A 1,367-nucleotide genomic window follows, 5' to 3' on the forward strand; every position below is an offset into this window, starting at 1 on the left:
GATGGATGGATGGATGGATGGATGGATGGATGGATGGATGGATGGATGGATGGATGGATGGATGGATGGATGGATGGCATAATTTCAGCCCTTCATTTGATCTTTTCATAGACTGTCAGTGGTCGTTACAGTTTGTTCAGTCTGAATGTGACCAGTTGTCGTTCAACACCAGCTGCATCTTCTAACCTTTCAGGAGTTCGCAGTGCTGACCAAGGAGCTGAACATGTGCCGGGAACAGTTGCTGGAGAGAGAAGAGGAGATAGCCGAGCTGAAGGCGGAGAGAAACAACACACGGGTCAGTGCTGCTCCGTGCCTCTTCATGTTCACACTGTTTGCTCTGCATGCTCCCATGACAAGCTGTAATCATAGGAGACAGATTTAGAGTGTGCAGACCTCGTGTTCTTCCAGCTGCTCCTTGAACATCTGGAATGCCTGGTGTCCCGCCACGAGCGAAGCCTGAGGATGACCGTGGTGAAAAGGCAGCCTGGAGTCTCCAGTGAGGTGGAAGTCCTGAAAGCCCTCAAGTCCTTGTTTGAGCACCACAAAGCGCTGGATGAAAAAGTGCGGGAGAGGCTACGAGTGGCGCTGGAGCGCGTGGCGGTCCTAGAGGAAGAGCTGCAGTCTTCTTCCCAAGAGGTGAATTTTTTACAGGACTTCCAGGTATTTTCCCACAAGATTTTAAGAGTTCCAGTAGAAGTCATTAATTGTTTGCATCATTTCAGGTGGTGTCTTTAAGGGAACAAATAAAACGAAGGCAGCAAGGACTAGACAACGGCAAAGAGGTGAAGTACTGCTTCTGTGCAACCATTTTAAACCACCTAGCTTCCCTTTGGACATGCAGAAAGCATAGCTAACAAGACGGCTGCCTCTGTTGCCAGTGAAACATAAAATCACTAAACTGTGACATAATTCTTTCTCCAGTCTGCAGCCGGAGTGCCGATCAGGAGGCTCCTGATTGCCAGAAGCTGTTGCAGCTTTTGCAACAGTCTGCTTCATATTCCTAGATGGGGGGTTTTCAGAGCCATATGGCTTCCAGCCATCAGAGTCGTCCAGTGAGGAGGAAGTTATGCAGCATCTTCTATTTTTATGAGCTTAGTTTGAAAGTTCAAGCTTTAACAAGTGAGAGTTGCCCAGTCTTTCCTTTGGGGTAACTGGACAAGATAGAAAACGAGTTAAAGACAGGTAAACCCTAAATTTATTGTAATCGAAGCTCTAGGATTAGATAGGACTGACTCTCCTCAGTCAGTTCAGCATAAATGGAGCTCAGGTCAAAAGTTTTAAAGGAATAGTACACCCAAAACATGATTAGCCTTCATTTTCTACTCACCCCCATGCTGAACAACACTCTGGAGTACTTTTTTGATATC

The 1,367-nt window shown here is 46.7% G+C and overlaps 1 protein-coding gene across 1 annotated transcript; it reads left to right on the plus strand.

The window, feature by feature from the left end:
• Positions 1 to 193: 193 nt before the first annotated feature.
• On the plus strand, positions 194 to 1,071 carry LOC107081548 (liprin-alpha-3-like; the record flags this gene model as incomplete). The annotated part of the gene is made up of 4 exons (XM_015369710.1): positions 194 to 295; positions 409 to 636; positions 723 to 782; positions 922 to 1,071. Coding segments are annotated over 4 exons (525 nt in total), but the record flags the coding sequence as incomplete, so codon positions are not given.
• Positions 1,072 to 1,367: the final 296 nt, after the last annotated feature.

This window comes from Cyprinodon variegatus, unplaced genomic scaffold, assembly GCF_000732505.1.
Source record: "Cyprinodon variegatus isolate N-32 unplaced genomic scaffold, C_variegatus-1.0 Scaffold6635, whole genome shotgun sequence".
NCBI classification, from domain to species: domain Eukaryota; kingdom Metazoa; phylum Chordata; class Actinopteri; order Cyprinodontiformes; family Cyprinodontidae; genus Cyprinodon; species Cyprinodon variegatus.